The sequence below is a fragment of the Hibiscus syriacus genome, unplaced genomic scaffold (assembly GCF_006381635.1).
Source record: "Hibiscus syriacus cultivar Baekdansim isolate YM2019G1 unplaced genomic scaffold, ASM638163v2 tig00110933_pilon, whole genome shotgun sequence".
Taxonomy (NCBI): Eukaryota; Viridiplantae; Streptophyta; class Magnoliopsida; order Malvales; family Malvaceae; genus Hibiscus; species Hibiscus syriacus.
The window spans coordinates 176,091-193,672 of record NW_024062919.1 but is presented as its reverse complement, the minus strand read 5'-3'; the positions used below and the strand labels follow the sequence as shown (position 1 = coordinate 193,672).

The following is a 17,582-nucleotide window of genomic DNA, read 5'->3' as shown; positions in this document are numbered from 1 at the left end:
TATACTATTCGTCTTCTTAAAATAATGTCTCTCACCGTTCGGATTTTCAGACAAACACCACAAACTTCTCAAATTTGAGAAAGCCTTAAACTCTTAGAAATGATGATTTCTTTTTATTCAATTTCGTCGATTTTATATTTATTTTCTGAAAAATCAATCTTAAAAGAATGAAGAAGAGGGAATTTTGAGAGAATACTTTTTTCTTTTTCTTATTTTTTTTTACTTTTTTTTTAAAAAAAATATAAAATTTCAAAAAAGTATAGCAACGATAAGTGTCACATAAACTTTTTTAATAGTCGTCATAGTCCAAACATGCAACATCATGAATGTTAAATATATATTTTTAATAAAAAATTAACAATTAAAATTAATAATTTAGCATATAATTTGGGTATTTAATTTGTATTAAAGACTATTTTTTATTTTAGCATTTTTATTAATTATTATTATAATTACTTTGAAAAATTATCATAGCCCATTAGAGCATAGAAGCGTTGTTACTGGGCTTTTTGTTTGGATCCGTATTTGGTACTTTCGAATTGCAATTCACTTGATTTCTATTTTTTTTTTAAATAAAAATAAGATTCTGCTCAAAGTAAAAAAAATGGAGAGGGTTTAAAGTGTGGAATTGCTGCTGCAGTTGCAAAATTGAAGGTGATGATTTCGAAATTGAAAGGGTTAGGGTTTCGGCAGAGTAGATGGTCATGAATCAGTAGCATTGTCAGGCAGCAAGTGTTGTAATTAGTATACATTTTTCTTTCTTAAACTGGCCACAAGTTTTGGGTTTAGGGTTTCAATTTTCTTTTCTGGGTTTAGGCCAATGAAGAAGCTCCGATGGGCAAGCGATGGTGATTTTTGGGAATTGGATGCCTCCACACCTCGGACCCTTGAAGGAGCGGCTCGTGCTGTCCCTGGGAATGCTTTACCGTTGGGTTTATCGAGAGGGACCAGGCTTTCCAGGCCGAATCAGATTGATTTCATGCAGCGGTTCATGGCCGCTCCTTTTCTTCCCTCCTACACCAATCACTTTGGCATCACTCTTCAGCGAGTTTTGAGCATTCCTTTCAGTGAGAATTGGTCTTCCCTTTTGCTGGGCCAGTTCAACCTGCGCAAGTTTTTGTCATCTTTAAAGGAAAATGGAGGAGCTGCCATGTCTATGCGTGACCTCAAATCGGTCGGGAGGCTTCTTCTTGACAAGTCCTTGTATGCACTTGGATTCTCTTCTGAGGTCTTATTAACCCCTGATGACACTTTGTATATTAGCTCTGATTCATATTATGCTCACAACCCTTCCATTCCCAGAAAGAAAGCAGTTTACCGTCATAAGGCTAGTACTATTTTGCCTTTTCTCTGGTTAATTATTGGTCGAATTATGAATTTCACCAAAATTTAGAAGTTTGAAGTTAGTCCCTCTACTTTAATTTATTAGAATTGGATGATTCATTTGTTGGTAAACACATGAATTACTGATTTTTACTGCATATAAATTTCTGAACTGTTATTTTTTTTTTGCTAATTCTGTGCATATAATTCGACAAATTAAAATAGAGGGACTAACTTCTCAGTTTTAGGGTTGAAATTCATAATTAGACCTATATTCCCTGCTACTACAATGTATACTAAGTAGAACACATGTATGCTTTGCTTCTATGGCAGTTTTTGCAACATAATTTGACGGTAGATGCAGCTTGGCCAGCTCTCTTTGTGGACAAAGAGACTGGTGATTACTGGGATGTACCCTTCTCCATGGCACTTGATTTGGCTTCTCTTCCTTCAGATTCTGGTCCAAGTTATCATTTGTGCCTACACCATAACCATGGGTCACCAAAGCAATTTCAAGGTGATACCATCGCTCGAGTCCCCGCTTCTCTACTTCCTGGTTTTTCTGCTAAATGTGCCTTTTCTTACGAGAAGAATGTTGACATTTGGAGGAGCCAAGCTCAGAAACTCAAGATGGTTCAACCTTATGACATTTTCCTTTCAGATCCCCACGTTTCAGCATCGGGAACCATTGGTAAGATTTAACAAAAAGTACCCCAAAGACTCCCTGAACTTTTCGTAAACTAGATGTTTATAGTGGAAGGGGTTCTTATCACTTTATCTCGATTTATTATAATTCATAATTTAAATATCTATTGACATCTTGTTCTGGCACTATTGTTGCTGTGTAGTTCATGAATGGTTCTATAGTGATGACTGCAGCTCTTGTGAAAATAATAGAAATATCCTTGTTTTATATGCATAGGTGCTGCTTTGAGTGCGAATTTTGGGGAAGGTTCAGCCAGATTAGTTGAAGAAGCTAAAGATATTAAGCAGTTATCATTGCATCATCCAACTCTAAAATCTTCCTTTCTAGGGGATATTTGCATCCATGTCATTTACAGCCCAGCATGGGAACTTCCAACGGCTATTTTCTGATCTTACAAGATTTCACGCTCGCATGGATTTCCCCTCTGGTTCTAAATTCCTGATAGGTGCCACACAATTAGCTCAAGATCTTTTGAATTCACACCAGCCTAGTTCCGAAGCAATAAAAACGATCTTCCCAACTACCACCCTTTCACTTCAGCAGCAGGTATTTCTTTTTAAATAATTCTTTTGTCATACTGATTTAGGATGTTAAAAATAATGGCAGCTGAAGCCAAGGTAGTATTTTCTGCTATTTTTGTGATAACACTTTATTGACTTTCATGCATAGCTTGGAATAGGTATGTAAATGAGCCACTTGTACAATTGTGCTCATAAGCTATCCAAGTCCCAGGTCAAGCTATCAGGCAAACCGAGTTTGAGTATCTTAATACTCTATTCGAGCAGCTCGCAAGCCTAATATAGCTTTTTATTTGTAAATATTTCTTTAATATTTTGATATTAAAAAATAGAGTATAAAATGTGCTTGAACTTGAGTTTGAGTATATAACTTGTGTAAACGAGCATAATCGAGCCAAGTTTGAAACTTTGAATAGCTTGATTTTTTTTCAAGCGGATCTTGAGCTTTAGATATTAGTATTGGATTCGTTTGAGCGGAGCTTTGAGCAGCAAGTTTCATTATTCGTTATTTTTATTACAGATTGCCGGACCTTTCAGTTTTAGAGTTGATTCGGGAGTCTTAATTGATTTCAAGGACAAAAGTTGGCGCATACAGGCAGACCAGCCTGTGTTTGCAATCGAATATGCATTGCACGTCCTCTTTTCTGCAAAGGCTGTTGCTTGGTACTCCCCAAAGCATCAAGAATTTATGGTGGAGCTTCGTTTTTTCGAGACATAAACCGACATACCATCGGCCTTGTGTATTTTTTAGAAACTCCATTTGTGTATCTTCTACTTCCTTTGTTCAATTCAAGGATGTTCCTCATCTTTGCACTTGTTGTACTTTTGGTGGTTATTCAAGAAGCAAAGCTATTCAAGTAGGAAAGGGAAACATTGAATTTTATCTGAAAATAACCTTTCTTTTCCATGGTTATTTTATATGATGTATTAAACATTATTAAATAAGATGATGTCATTAGGGTTTTTTTGTTCATGGATCAAGTTACTTATTAAGCTTATGAGCTTGGTCAAATTGGGAACAAAATTGTTAAACTCAATTCAATTTATAATTGTTTTTAATGATCGAATGATTATCTAATATTTCTTTCATGTTTATGTTATTTATCAAATGTGACCCCCAATTTTTTATTATGCATTATAGCATTTTATTTATCCTTCGATGTATTTTGATCTTCAACATTTTTTAATTTAGAGCCAAAATAATCCAAACGTTTGACAATTAATAAAAACCAATATAATTACACATTTAATATCCATTATTTATATATTCTAGGTCAAACTACATGTTTAATACTTCAAATATCATTTTTGTTTTGATTACCTAATTATTTTCTTACTTTCAAACTCATACTCAATATTACGTTTTAATTTCATTTTGGTCCCTCTTCTTTAAAAAATAATAGAGCCGCTGAAGTGTTTTTTTTTTAAATTCAGTAATGACTTGACATTATCTTATGGTAACATATTAATGTTACCAATAATTTTTTTACGTTAGGTGACAAAAATAAAATTAAAATCTAAAGTTATATATAATTTTAAAATAAAAAAATAATTGGATAACCAAAATGAAAAATGTGATAGTTAGAGTACAGAATGTGTAGTATACCCTATATTCTAATGTGAAATTTACCTTTTTTAAAGTTGTATTTTAGTTTAAGAAACTGGTGGCAAGAATTACATAAAAAGTTGAAAAGTGAAAAATGACACGAGTGGAAGCTTTAACTCCACAACCATGTCACGACAAAGCCGTGAGTGGTGGCGGTGGAAAGGTAGCAGAAACGATTGCTGACCAATGGTAGTGACATCATTGGTTTCGATATAGATTTGTATGTAATGAAAATCGGTGTGTATTAAACAATATGGACACTTGTATGATATTAGGTGGTGTTGAATATGTGGAAAATTGTGAGCCTCGACTCCTGAGTAGCACATAAAATATTTAAGGTTAAAAATATTTAATAATTAAATTAAGAAAATATATTAATTTTATTATAAAATTTAAAGTCAAGTAATAATAGTCCGATTTAATGTTAATAATAGTCCGTCTTTCATATCATTCTTCATCTTATACACACACATATATCCCTGATCAAACTTGAAATTCGTGTCGTTAAGATTTGACATCAAATCTTTTATTTTTGTGTTAATATAAGATCTAATTAAATCTTTGGGTAAACTCGTATTTAGTCACCAAATAATCATTTTATTTTCGTTCCGGTCACCTACTATTATTTAAAAGAATCATAAATTTACATTTTGTTTCTGTTTAGTCACCCATTATTAAAAAAATAAAAAAATTGTCACTTTAACAGTTCTGTTTATTTTTTAACAGCGAATAAGTAAAATATAACGTAAGGTATGATTATGAAAAAAAGTTAGATGATCAAAACAAAATTAAAATAATAATTGATGACTAAATACATAGTTTACTCTAAATCTTTTATTGTTTTGTAGGTATCTAATTGAATTTATACATTAGAACAGACACGTTATTTTATGTGGAAAAATATGTATTTTATTATATTAAAATATCAAGAGAGGTGAAATTATAAAATCTTGAAATTAAATTACTAATAAAAAATAAAAAAATACATAAATTATATAAAAAGTTTAAAATTTTCAAGGAATACGACTTCATGTATATATTGTTACGTTATTATTTATGAGGTGATTGAGATTAAGAGATGAAATAAGGTGGAGGAGCGAATGAGCAACAGAAAGAGAACAACAACAGAGGAGGAGAAGAAGAAAGGGATTCTGCAGCTGGGGAATTACGAGTTAGTGAGAACACTAGGAGAAGGAAACTTCGCCAAAGTTAAATTAGCTAAGAATCTCCATTCGTCTCTTCCTTTTGCTGTTAAGATCATCGACAAATCCAGGCTCATTCAACTCAACATCACCGATCAGGTCTCCCCTATTTCATTTCAAATTTTCCATATATACTTATTCTCTTCTTCAATGGGTTATCGGTTTCTTAATCATTTTTTTTTGCAGATTAAGAGAGAAATCTCCACCTTGAAGCTGCTCAAACACCCCAATGTGGTTCGTTTACATGAGGTAGTATTTTAATGTTTAATCATGTTCCAAGTCCCTGTATCAATAGATAAATGCTGCAATTAGAATAGAGGGACTAAATTTAGCATGTCTTAAGAGTAGAGGGAATAGGCGCAAATTAGACCTATATTGTTACTATCGTGCTTTTCTTTTATTGCCAAGTTATTGTTATTATCCACTAAACCAATGTTTTAAGTATAATACTGATGATTAATTATCTGGGCGATCATGATAAAGATTTAAAGTTGAAAGATATAGATGTCGATGCGGTTTTCGTTTTTCGTACTTCCGGAATTTGTTCCCTCTACTTTTAGTTACAAGAATCGAGTTACTCTTCTTCGGTTAAATTTGAATAACTGTTATCAATAAGGCTAGACTTTGTTTTTAAAGTAGACAAGTTGAGGGATTAAATTTATTAAATTAGAAAAATATATGATTAAATTTCGAAAGTTGAAAGATTACAGGGACTGAATGCATAATTATACCAAAAATGCATGGTTCAAAAGTTCTTACACCACTTACCACCTCTCACCCCTAAGATTTTTTCATATCATTTACATACAAAAACAAACACACACACATATATATATAGATGTCTCGAACTATTATGCTTCTGAACGTGAAGTGGGTGTGCCACAGTGAATTGGGTCCATAAATCTGGTTCGGTGTTATTCACGAGTATGGGGGCCATTTCTGGCTAATGTTGGCCTGGCGTTGCTCTTTCACTCTCTGTGCTCCATGGCCACATCAATTGAATCCCACATGCCCCAGCTAGATTTCACGTGATATCGGAAACGGAAATTGAGAAGCGAGGTGTTTTCTCCGAGAAAAATTAAAGAACGAAAACCGAAAACAACCAAAGAGACGAGATTTTATTGTAAAATACATGCAGAAGGATCCAAGGCTAGCTAGGTAGTGCAAGTGGAGTAGTTGTACTTGATATTGAACTATATCTTCTGATAACCAGTACAAACTCCTAAATGTGTCTAGGCCAGTTTTTTAGCTTCGAGTTCTGGGTTAATTCATCACTGTCCTCTCTATTCTTAGCGAGTGTGAGACTTGAGATTTGCAAATTAAAGACGATTCGAGTATGAAGAATGCGGTCTGATCGTCGGAGTTTTAGCTTTTCAACGTGTGTGTGTGTGCGCGCATGCTTACCTCTAGCTAAGTTGAACATTCAGCTAATGACTCTAGTGATGCCTTTCCTTTAAACTTGCAGGTTTTGGCAAGCAAAACTAAAATTTACATGGTCCTAGAATATGCAACCGGAGGGGAATTGTTTGACAAAATTGTAAGTGACTCGAATTTCCGGGGTTTCTTCTGCAGTAATATTAAATTTAGTTGCATTCTTTAGCAGCGTCTGGTATCACAGGTCTCCGAAGGGAAGCTGGAGGAAGCTGAAGGAAGGAAGTTCTTCCAGCAATTAATCGATGGTGTCGGTTACTGCCACGACCAAGGTGTTTTCCACAGGGATCTCAAGGTCATTTCCATGTCCTCTAAATATGTTAAAGCAAAATCAAACATGATATATGAATTTCATGAAGTTAGTCTGCTAAAATCTGTTCTTTCTATGTTTCAGCTCGAAAATGTACTTATCGATGCAAATGGTAACATAAAGATATCTGATTTTGGCCTCAGTGCTTTGGCTCGACATATTAGGGTAAAGTACTCTTTTAGAGAAGAAATTCATGAGAAAGAAAAAGATTTTATGTTCTAGTTTTGAATTCGATTAGAAATATCAGGAGGATGGCTTACTGCGTACAACATGTGGAAGTCCTAACTATATTGCACCAGAGATTCTTGCTAATAGAGGGTATAATGGTGCCACCTCAGACATATGGTCATGCGGCGTCATCTTATACGTAATTCTCACCGGATATCTCCCTTTCGATGATCGAAATCTTGCAGTTCTCTATCAGAAGGTATTCGATGGCCATAGTTGGTGATTTCTATGTCCTTGTCAACTCTGATATCTAATCCTCTCTAGTGAGATTTCAGATTTGCAAAGGGGATACTCAGATTCCTAAATGGTTGTCATCTGGTGCTCGGAACATGATAAGAAGGATACTTGATCCGAATCCGGATACCAGGATTACAATGGCGGAAATAAAAAATGATGAATGGTTTAATCAAGACTATACTCCTGCTGTACCTGATGATGAGGAAGAAGATACATACATTGATGATGAAGCCTTCTCAATGTCTGAAGTGGTATGAGCTCCCTATAATTGCGTCTGTAAGTCTGTAACGAGTCCTTCACTTGGAAGTTTCAAACATAACTGATCGAAGCATTATTTTTTATGAAGGCATACGATGGAAGTACAAGTCCTGAATCACCTACGCTCATTAATGCTTTTCAGTTGATAGGCATGTCGTCCTTCCTCGACCTTTCCGGTTTCTTCGAGGAGGAGGTAAGTGGTGTGATTTGTATGCAATATGATTCCTATTATATCATTCTAATTCACACTTTTTATGCACAGGATGTCTCTGAAAGGAAGATCAGATTTACATCCAATCATTCTGCTAAAGATTTGCTTGCAAGGATCCAAGACATTGTGACAGAAATGGGATTTCGAGTCAAAATGAAAAACAGAAGGGTTAGTACATTGTATAGTCTCGCTCAACGCTTTAGTGATACCGGAACACTAACACACACCGATGGGTGACATGTAGTAACGTGCCTGCAGTTAATTTGGTCTGCCTCGTAACGACGGTAACATATAGTGCTAAACTTTGTAAGCTCCTTTATTTCAGTTGAAAGCAACACGAGATCACCGAGGCCAGAAGTGCATCGGCAGTCTTTCGGTTGCAGCCGAGGTAATTCTTTTGTTGTCTATTTTGACTCGGAATGTGTGTGTGTTTCAGCAGTTTCTTTCCTAGAAATTTGCACAACCAAGCTCCTGCGCCTGTATTGATCATTGTTGGTATAAATATTTCATTGTCAGGTGTTTGAGATAAGTCCATCATTGCATGTGGTTGAATTAAGAAAATCGTATGGCGATTCTACGGTTTATAGACAGGTGCACCATTTCTTTCCTGTTTTCCTTCGCTCGATCACTCCGATTCTCTCGTCATATTATTTGTCATTCTCGGTTGCAATTGAAACGATGATGTACTCAGTGATGAAGCTAGCAAGGGAATGGAATCGGCCCTGCCCCCTACAATTTTTTTTTTGTCTAGTCTCCATTAACTTTGATCTTCTATTATCTAATCTTAGTTCCATCCCTGAATGTATCCGCAGTTATGCACGAAGCTATCGAGAGACTTAGGCGTTCCTCGGGGTCAAGGCCAAGGGCTGGTGTCTATAGAAGCTTGATGGACTCGTTGCTGGTTTGGCTTGCTCAAGCAAACATTAAAGTATCTTGTAGTCAACTACGCTATTTATGGTACAAATATGGTGTTCGTATTTAAAGAAAATATAAATAAAACTTAGGTCGCTTTGTTTTATTGTAATTGGTTTTTAAAAAAAAATGTTTTTTTTCATTTTCTAATATTTAGTTGGCGGTAACAAATGGTCAATATAATTCATTTCATTTAGCTAACAGAATTTCCTTTGCATTTTTAAGAAAATGACTTGCAATTTATTTTTTCGTAAATCATTTTCTAATTTTTTTATTCCAAACTATAAATACCTGAAATAATAATATTTTATATATTTGATATTAATATGGAGAGGAAGCAACAATTAGACATTTTTACGACTTTTAATTAATTAGTGTTTAATTAATTTTGTGATATTAATTCAGTAGGAAGTTTTATAATAGGTTTAGATAATTATTAAAAATTGGCTTGTTTGAAAAAGAAAATTAGTGAGTACTGATAAATTGTGCCAGTAATTTAATTAGGCACTTTATAATATATATAATTGTTATTTATATAACTTTTATATAAGGAGAAAAGGAAGAGATTTTTGAAATAAAATCTATGATCTAATATCAATTATGATTAAACTAATATGTTTTATCAATACATCATAAATTTAATCGATTATGCATATAAATATTAAATTTTTAGGACTAAATAAAGTAAATCTATGGGGAAAAAAAGGAAGGTAAGGGTTTAATTATGCCTTTAGTTCTTGTACCTTTTAAAATTCTAAAGCAAAGTAGAATTTAAGGGAAAGAAGACGTATAAAAATAGCAATAAACTATACAAATAATCACTGGAGTATGAGTAAGTTTCTGTTTTCAATATTAAAGTTTTAAAAATAACGAAACAACCACTAATGTTATCGTTTTGTAACAAATCATTCACTCGACCATTAACAACGTTATACAGTCACAGAAGTCTACTCTGGCACATTTGGTGGACGATTGAGTTAATACTATTTGGCCATGTTGATACCATTTGATCAACTACATTAGTTACCTTTAACTCCACTGTGATTCTGTCGACACCAATAAAGACATGAAACTTACTCATTCGAAAAGAAGTTACAAGCTTCAACATCTGCAGTGAAGAAATCATGTTCTTCCATCTTCACGTGCTGGTGTGGTTGATAGTTGTTTTAGAGAGATTCATTGTCATGTTCAAGGATTTAAATAACATATCGTTAACAGAATAACGGTCTGTTATCATAATAACGGTCGTTAAATAACAAATTTGATTTCGTTCGAAATTGTTATTGCACGATTGCTATACTTGTAATGATTGCAATAGTATATGTTATGTTCACAATCGTGATAAATACAACGCAACTAAAACGAAATGAAAATTAAATGAAAGTACATAATTGGGATTGTTTTATTGGACCCGTAGTTGAACAGATGGGCATCGAAGCACCAAAAGAATCTGAGCTGTAAGTGATCTATTCATGGTTGATGAGCATTGGAATTTTCAAACAGATCTCTTGCTGTTTTAAGAAAAGGGTGTCAACGTGGTCAAATAATACCAAATCAGCCGTCCAAACATGTTATATTAAATTTCTATCATTGCAGCAACGATGGTTAATGAATAAGTGACCGATCTGTTACAAAATGATAACATTAGTGACTGTTTCATTCCTTTTGAAACTTCAGTACTAAAAGTAAAAACTTATTCATATTTTAGTGACCGTTTATGTAGTTTACCCTAAATACAAAATAATAGTAGAAGTCTACGGTAATAGGCGTCATCAGTAAAACTCGACGTCGTTGATGAGGACATTATCGGAAGTGTTTCTTGATCGTCCGATCCTTGTGAAGCGTCTTCGTCTTTTCAAAAATTGAGAAGATGAGGAATTCGACCGCGGAGAAAGTGAGCCCCGTACAAGAGCAGCAGGTCGCCAGAGTTGGCATTCTCCTTCAAATTATGATGCTCGTTCTCTCTTTCGTCATCAGTCACGTTCTTCGCCGTCGCAAATTCTATTATCTTCCGGAAGCCAGCACTTCTTTGCTTATTGATAAGTCAAAATTTTGCCTGATTACCAGGTTTTTTTTTTATATAAAAAAACCGGTCTTTCAATTTTGCAGACTGAAGATTATGTTTTCATTGCAACAGATCCATTGACCTAATGGAAGATTATGTTTTTTTTTTTCTAAACAAAAATGAAAGAAAAATACATCCCTTGGCCTCATACAACAAAGATGGAGAACACTTGTAAAAGAAAAACCACACTGATGTGTGTCTCATTGTGCAGGAAAAAGAATACAACATTAGTACATTGCATATGAATGCTACCGAAGCCAGCCATTTTCTCGGCTTATATCAGGCTTTCCGCTAGCATTTCTTCTTCAACAGCGGTGTACCTGCAAGACAACCGATTCCGGACATAAACGTTCAGTCACCATTGTTACCAAAAACAATATGCTAAAATTCATCTCGATGGCGCTAAATCAATCTACAAACACTTGCACAATTCTCTGTTAATTTCCAATATGCTAAATTGTAACTCAAGCAATTGCATGTATCTCCAAGCACTAGACCAATGGTTTCCTAAGAGTCTTAGTGGCTGCCAAATTGTTTGGCGAAATACTCTATATCAATTTCCAATGGTACTTACCTATGGTTGACCTTACAAAGCGATGAGCTCCCAATCCTCTTTCGATAGTTCGAGAAATTCAATGCCACCATTTTCGAACATGACCTGCAACCACATAAAAGCACTTAACTTGCATATTATCGTTGTACTTGAACAAAAAAAGGAAAAGAAGACTTTCTTACCGTGTGCTTTTTCGTATACTTGTCGAATCGTTTAATAATCCCAAAGTAACTGAAAGTTTTCAGTCAGAAATGAAATTTATAAGAATCTATACGAAACAGGACCAGGAACCTACGGTACTTAACAAATACTTAGCCGACTAACGGAAGCAATTCAAAATATTTACCCGACTTTAGAAAGATCCAAATGACTTGTTTTCTAAAACTGTATACGATTCGGACTTAGTTTCCTAGTTTCATCTTTCTAAGCCAACTGGTAACTTCTTTTGTGTACCCTATTGTATTCCTTACTTGAAATATATGAAAATGAATTTCCCTTCGTCTACAAAACCGTCCGAAGTTCTTCCAAGAAAATTTTACTTTCATTATGATATTGTAACTTAATTCGGGAAAAGAAATTAATCATACGTACAGGCCATTTAAACAACTAAACCTATCACAATATTTGAAAGTCGAATCGATCATACATACCTATCATTTATTGGACGAGACATTTTTATCACTTCACCGATGCAACATCGAAAACACATTTGCTGTTGATTATAAGCATGCCGAGAAGTTCCTGAAGTTAAGTGCAGGCTTTAAACATTTGATCCACTCAAAGCATTTAATATAAAAAGAGGATAAAGAACAATTCACTAACCAACAGGCAAACTTCCATTCTGCTTAATCCAAAAAAACAAAAAAAAAAGGATAATTAGTTCAAGTTTTTTTTTTTTGAAGATGACAACAAAGAATAACCAAAAAGAATAAAACAACTCGGTTACAATCGAATAAAAACGAGTCGTAGATGTATACATCATGGATATGAAAAGCAGATAATTACAAAGAATCAAAGAATATATGAAGGGAGAGAGGGAAGGAGTGAATAGGTCAAAAGGGCTTGAAACCATAACCAAATTGCAAAACATAGAATTAAACCATAACCACAAAGTAAATAGAGAAGGCATGTTTGAACTTTGAAACGCATCTTGTATTCTTGATATTGAGAAAAGGCCTCTTAATACGTGCATCTTTTTCCGAATAACACAGATTTCAATGCCAGAGAGGACATTACCACTTGGCATGCTACTAGCTTTAATGCTGCAGCATCCGATGACATCTTTGGCTTGCTAGGTTTGACCCCCAGCTTTCGCCTGCAGCCAGACGAACCACAGTGACAATCTTGATCTGCACCAAATTGAACAAACCTGCTAAATTTGTTAGACTGTTGTACTAAGAGTAATGGTTTCAAAGGAGCCAATACCAGTGGCTTCAGCATTTTATATGGAAAAGGATCGATTTTATTATCCGTGAATGAAATGACACAAATATATTTCTTTTCACATGCAGAGAGTCAGGCAAGCACTCATACTGATAATCATAGGTCAGAGGCTCGCCCTTTTTTATATCTCGCAATGCAAATATGCCAATCCTTGTTTCACCATCAATTATCCTGACAAAGGTAAAATAAACAAAGAAAGAGTGTGAGATTAGCATATCACTTGATATTAATGCAAGTCTACTAATATGGATTGGTAGAGAACCATTTCTGCATCTCAGTATTGGGGCAGCAACTATGGTTTATATATCTGGATTTGTTCCCCTTGTATGTGGCATCAATTACCATATCACGATTGATTTCACATAAGTAGAAATTGGTTTCTCCACGGTGCTTCATCTTCCAAAGTCTCTCCTCGCATGTTTTGTCATCAATAACTACAGTGGCAAAAGACCATTAAAAAATTACAAACTCCAAAAAGTAAAATATGAGCTGTTTATTATAGGGATAGCAACTACAATGGATAGGGCCAGAGTTACTTACCTTCCCCCACGTATTCTATTACAAACTCTCCATGCTTAATATCTTCATCTGCCACAATGCCAGCCCCACATTTCTCGGTCTACAAGTATTACCTCATTTAATTTCGCATTTCAAAGTGTACAAACAAGAAAAGTCAATTGAGAGTAACCAGTTTCCAACAAAATGCACAAATCGTCTCTTAGCATATGGACACAAGACTTTTTATTAACAGTGTCATGTGAACAAATTCATGTTATACTCTTTCAATAAAAAAGGGAAGGTAAAATAGGCAAGCGTAGCCATTATTCGGAAGAGATCAGCTCTTTCCCGTATGCTTCTACAGATCCTAAAGGGTTTCAACACTTGCATTAAAGAATACTTACACTAAAGAATACTTACTCCCTTTAGACATGGATAAAATCCCAGTCTGATGAAAACTTCAACAAAACACATAGAATCGAGATTAAGAAAAAATCCAAACTATACCTGAATCAATTTCAAATTTTTTATAGGTCGGTTTTGGAATGGTTTATTGAGGCAAGAACTCCCACAGCTGCAACCAGAAGAGCAACTAGACAGTAGCATCCTGCATGTAACAAAAATATTACATACACAACTCCATGGTACTTGTACAGAGCAAGAAGATATGTCATGATAAATGCATAACAAATTACCAAATCGCATGTTATGCCTCAGCCCAAAAAATATTCTATTTGGCTTGTGAAGGTAACATTGACATCAAGTTCTAAAACAGTACTGATTTCAACAAAAATGTCTTGGAATTTTTTCTTTTTCTTGTTTGTTCATGACAACTCTCAATTCTCTGCTGACATGGTAGATCAGGCTGATGTCCACAACACCAAAAAGTCAAAAAAGGATTATCTACATAATAAATATTTATAATCTATGTTACTCAAACTAGTGTGAATGTTGGATACATAGGTTTTTCCATGTATTTGGAGGGTCTTTTAAGGGTCACATCCCAAATTCATGTTCGTAATGTATCGAGCACAAGTGTAGAACAGGGTCCGAGTAAGGTACTTTATAAGAACTGTATACTTTCAAAATTCTAACCCCTATCACATGAATGCTATCACCAAAGAAAACATCACTAACAGGCAAACACCTATCTAGCTGCTGCAAAAAGTTCCAGGAATCTTAGCCACAGACACTATAACAACCCTAGTTTATACCAAGCTGATAAAGCATAAGTAGAGATTTCCCCAAACTTACCCCGCTACAAATCTATAAAACGAGGTTATTTAAACCTCTCACATGGTATAATGTAAAAGAAAAGTATACAAGATAAAAGCATCTTCTGGAAACAATTTTCGGGGTGCAGTAGTCTTGCACTGATATGAGGTTCTAATCCAACTATAACATACCATTTAAGGCTCAAGATGAAATTCACTTCAATAACTTTCTGATAAATCAAAGTAACACATGCGCAAACCAAAAATATAAAATATGTTTACACTTATAAAATCCAAAGACAATCACTTAAAATGTAGTTCAATCGTGAATTCTGATCAATTAAGAATTTAAGACAAATCTTACCCACAGTGGCAATCTCTGCCACAAACAGAAGAACCAGAGGATGAAGTGCAAGAACAGAAGATGCCATCATCATCCAAGCGCCTTTTAATCCTCTTTGTGAGATATATATCTTAAGTTGTTAAACCAACAAAATCAGCAATCCATAGACATATATAATCAAAGGAAAGTCAAATCTCTTAGAAACAAAATGGAAAGCACAAGATTAAGGTAATAGGGCATGAAAAGAGCCATTGAATGATAACATAATTCTCAATGAAGAACAATTACAAACTTTTGAGAAAAAAGGATACTGCGCCTTATCAAGGTGTATGGTGTAGGTTTCCACTTATTAAACCAATCTGGCAGTTCAAAATCAACTGGATGTCCAATTTGCTTCAACAACTTGTCGAATGCATAGCCAATGTGACTGCAATCAGAACTCTGGTAAACAAGGAAAATCCAATAAGAAAATTTACCATATCTTGAGAAAACCTAATCGCTTCAAAATTCAACAGAACCACAATGTACTGAGTACTGACCACTAAAAATTGTAAAAAAGAGAGAAAAACCCAAGAAAAACTGTAAGATGTAAAGCTACTTAAAACTTAAAGTAACAATAATAATAAACATTAGAGCAGAAAGAAGAGAAAATTTTGAAAGACATAAACATCATACACCATAAAAATCACATCCAATCTATTGCACTACAAGAAAACAGTGACTCTTACATATTCAACAAAATAATCATTTGCATAAATGAAACAAAATTACTCAATGCAAATAAATTTCACAACACACACCTCAACAATTTAAAAACAAAATTACTATAAGAATGAATGAGACCCATGGCAGGCAGGAAGGATGTAAAGCAAACCTTCTTTGAAGCAGGCATGGTCTATCAAGCATCGCAAAGAATACCTGACGATAATTGCCTACACAAACCAACATGGAGGAATCAGTATTCAATGGCAAAGTAGAAAAAATACAAATAGTGGCTACGTGACTCAAAATCAATCATTAGATGTTCCCACAACAGAATTCGGTTTACCTTGCAAAAAAAAAATCCCAGCTTTTTAGTTTAAATTTACACCCAACAGTGCTTTTTTAACATATAAATACCAAAAACCATGAGAACAAAAATGCAAAAAAACCCAGAAAATAGTGGAGATGGAACTAACAGTTGTAGGAGAAATTTGGAGACGCTCAAATAGAGATTTATTTACTCAAAGCAGGCATTTGGTGGGGAGAGAAGAACTGGTAATCAGATGAAAATAACAAAATAGGACGACAGATTCGAAAACAGAGTATTTTGGAGCAGAAGTTTTATGGGTAAAGTTCACAGATTGTCAGTAAACTATTACGAATTTATCTTTTTGGGAACTTAACTTTCAGAAGTTACAAAATGAGTATTAAACTTTGGATTTTATTATAAAATGGGATATGACATGTTAAATTAATGGGTAATATCTTATTTGGTCCCTCAACTATAATTAAAATTTTATTTTAATATCTTTAAAAATATTTTTGTTGAAACATTTTAATATTTCGATATAACAAATTAAGTTAAATGGATTTTAAGATTTTCCAAATGATTTTCTAAGTATATTCGATATAACTATTCGAATATCAAAACATTACTCCAAATATTTCAAAAATCATTTTTGATCCTTACTTTAGTGTAAAATTAAGTTTTAATCATAAAACAATTTCAAAATAATTTTACAAAGTATTTCGAACCAATTCAAAGCCAAAAATTCCAGATTGCTCAGAGGGAACCGATTCCCCCCCATAGGAGGAACCGATTCCCCCCTGAATGGTTTGGCTCCGAGATTTCCAGAATGCTCGGAGGGAACCGATTCCCCCCAAGGGGGTACCGATTCCCCCCTGTTCAACGGTCGAAATATTTGAATTTTACACTTAGGAAACCGATTCCCTATGAGAGGGAACCGATTCCCCCCACGCTCCAAGCTGTTTTATTAAATGTTTTCACACTAAAACGGCTATAATATCTTCTCTAATCATCCCCAACGTTCAGAAGTGATCCAAGGTGTATTTAAGCAAGCTTAGAAGCCATTGATCAACAACAAGAAACATCAAGCAACTAGAATCAAGAGAGAATCAAAGAGAAAGCATCAAACCTCAAGTTTGAGCATTTCAAGCATATTTTCATTCAATATTCATTTTGCTTTCAAGAACACTTTTTGTGCTCAATTGTATTCATCTTTGAGTGTTCTTTTCTTTGTTCTAGAATTGTGCAAACATCTTACCTTGTGAGGTTTTCTTGTAAGTTTGCAAATTTGTAATCTTCTCTTTGAGAAAAGAGTGTTCTCAAGAGTTGGGGTATACTCTTGAGGGAATTGTAAGGTTATCTCTTTGGCCTCAAAAGAAAGAACAAATTAGTGAATTTGTTGTAAAATCCTTAGTGTGGATAGCTAAGGTAGTGGACGTAGACTTTGTTTGAGAAAGTCGAACCACTGTAAATCGCTGTGCAATTACTTTCAATTTTCTGCAAAAGCTTCCACAA

General features: G+C 34.3%; 3 protein-coding genes across 3 annotated transcripts; 2 read left to right on the top strand and 1 right to left on the bottom strand.

Moving 5' to 3' along the window:
* Positions 1-615: 615 nt before the first annotated feature.
* On the top strand, positions 616-3,496 carry LOC120147212 (protein TRIGALACTOSYLDIACYLGLYCEROL 4, chloroplastic-like). The gene is given in 5 exon segments (XM_039160646.1): positions 616-1,327; positions 1,657-2,014; positions 2,246-2,360; positions 2,362-2,575; positions 3,068-3,496. Coding segments are annotated over 5 exon segments (1,392 nt in total). The 5' UTR covers positions 616-820; the 3' UTR covers positions 3,266-3,496.
* A 1,739-nt stretch (positions 3,497-5,235) lies between these two features.
* LOC120147025 (CBL-interacting serine/threonine-protein kinase 1-like) lies at positions 5,236-9,143 on the top strand. Its single transcript, XM_039160496.1, has 12 exons — positions 5,236-5,454; positions 5,542-5,604; positions 6,821-6,892; positions 6,974-7,081; positions 7,181-7,261; positions 7,344-7,523; positions 7,600-7,812; positions 7,908-8,012; positions 8,082-8,198; positions 8,356-8,418; positions 8,547-8,621; positions 8,843-9,143. The coding sequence occupies exons 1-12, from the start codon at positions 5,254-5,256 to the stop codon at positions 8,915-8,917; spliced, it is 1,353 nt and encodes a 450-aa protein (XP_039016427.1). The 5' UTR covers positions 5,236-5,253; the 3' UTR covers positions 8,918-9,143.
* Positions 9,144-11,581: 2,438 nt separating this feature from the next.
* LOC120146959 (histone-lysine N-methyltransferase ASHH3-like) lies at positions 11,582-16,258 on the bottom strand. Its single transcript, XM_039160433.1, has 13 exons — positions 16,237-16,258; positions 15,933-15,990; positions 15,370-15,499; positions 15,080-15,188; positions 14,009-14,108; positions 13,544-13,622; positions 13,266-13,437; positions 13,094-13,174; positions 12,754-12,929; positions 12,383-12,412; positions 12,211-12,301; positions 11,743-11,791; positions 11,582-11,665 (listed from the first exon to the last, which is right to left on the bottom strand). The coding sequence occupies exons 2-13, from the start codon at positions 15,948-15,950 to the stop codon at positions 11,594-11,596; spliced, it is 1,107 nt and encodes a 368-aa protein (XP_039016364.1). The 5' UTR covers positions 15,951-15,990; positions 16,237-16,258; the 3' UTR covers positions 11,582-11,593.
* Positions 16,259-17,582: the final 1,324 nt, after the last annotated feature.